Source organism: Myotis brandtii, unplaced genomic scaffold, assembly GCF_000412655.1.
Source record: "Myotis brandtii unplaced genomic scaffold, ASM41265v1 scaffold986, whole genome shotgun sequence".
In the NCBI taxonomy this organism is placed as follows: Eukaryota; Metazoa; Chordata; class Mammalia; order Chiroptera; family Vespertilionidae; genus Myotis; species Myotis brandtii.
In genome coordinates this window covers 895321-896089 of record NW_005372102.1, presented here as the reverse complement: position 1 = coordinate 896089, position 769 = coordinate 895321, and the positions used below count along the sequence as shown (strand labels likewise).

Sequence of the window (769 nt, the reverse complement as noted above, 5' to 3'; positions counted from 1 at the left end):
CCCACGCCACTCACTTTGGGGTGGATCTTGATGGTGGCGATGTCGGACTTCTTGTCGATGTCTTTGATGGTGGCCTCGTAGGTGTCGCCGTTCTGCAGCTGCACCTTGAGCTGCTGCCGGCCTGAGACGGCGTTGGTGCTGGACACCACGTGCGCGTTGGTGACGATCAGGCCGGCCTCGGACATGAGGAAGCCGGAGCCGCTGGACAGGGGCACATTAACAGCGGGTGTCTGCGGGCAGATGCGCGGGGTCAGGGCTCGGGGCCTCAATGCAGGGGTCGGCCCCGGTGACGGCCCAGCCAGCGTGGGGGAGAGAACTTGAGTTGGGGTCCCCCACGCCCAAGTCCAAATCCTGGCTCTGCCACTGACTGGCCGTGGCCCTGGGTCTCACCCACGTGACAGCCACGGAGGGGCCTCATCCCCAACTTGCAATTGCGAGTGAGACACGAGGCCACAGTGTCAGACCTGTGATGGCGGCACGCTCGCTGCGCAGACAGCGGACGGACCAGAACCCTAGCCTCCAGCCCAGCCTACACCCTGCTGGAGGGCGGGTCGCTGAGCCTCTCTGAGCCCCGGTCCCCCACGCAGGAGTTAGGGTAACCCCTGTTCTGCTCAGTGGTGGGCCCGGAGCCTGCGGCACCCGGACGCAGGTGGTCCCTCAGGCAGGGCTGCTGTGGGCAGAGCGAAGAAGCACTACCGTGCCTGCTGCTGGGACGCTCACCGGCGGGGACCCCGGGAAGGCCAGTTTCCTGGCCTCTGACGGCAGAGCA

General features: G+C 66.4%; 1 protein-coding gene across 1 annotated transcript in view; it reads right to left on the bottom strand.

The window, feature by feature from the left end:
* Nucleotides 1–769, bottom strand: part of HTRA3 (HtrA serine peptidase 3) — a gene marked incomplete at its 5' end in the record, with an annotated part of 41340 nt that overhangs the window by 27170 nt on the left and 13401 nt on the right. The window contains 2 exon segments of the mRNA XM_005886457.2: nt 15–220; nt 223–230. Coding sequence (XP_005886519.2) covers nt 15–220; nt 223–230 — 214 coding nt within the window.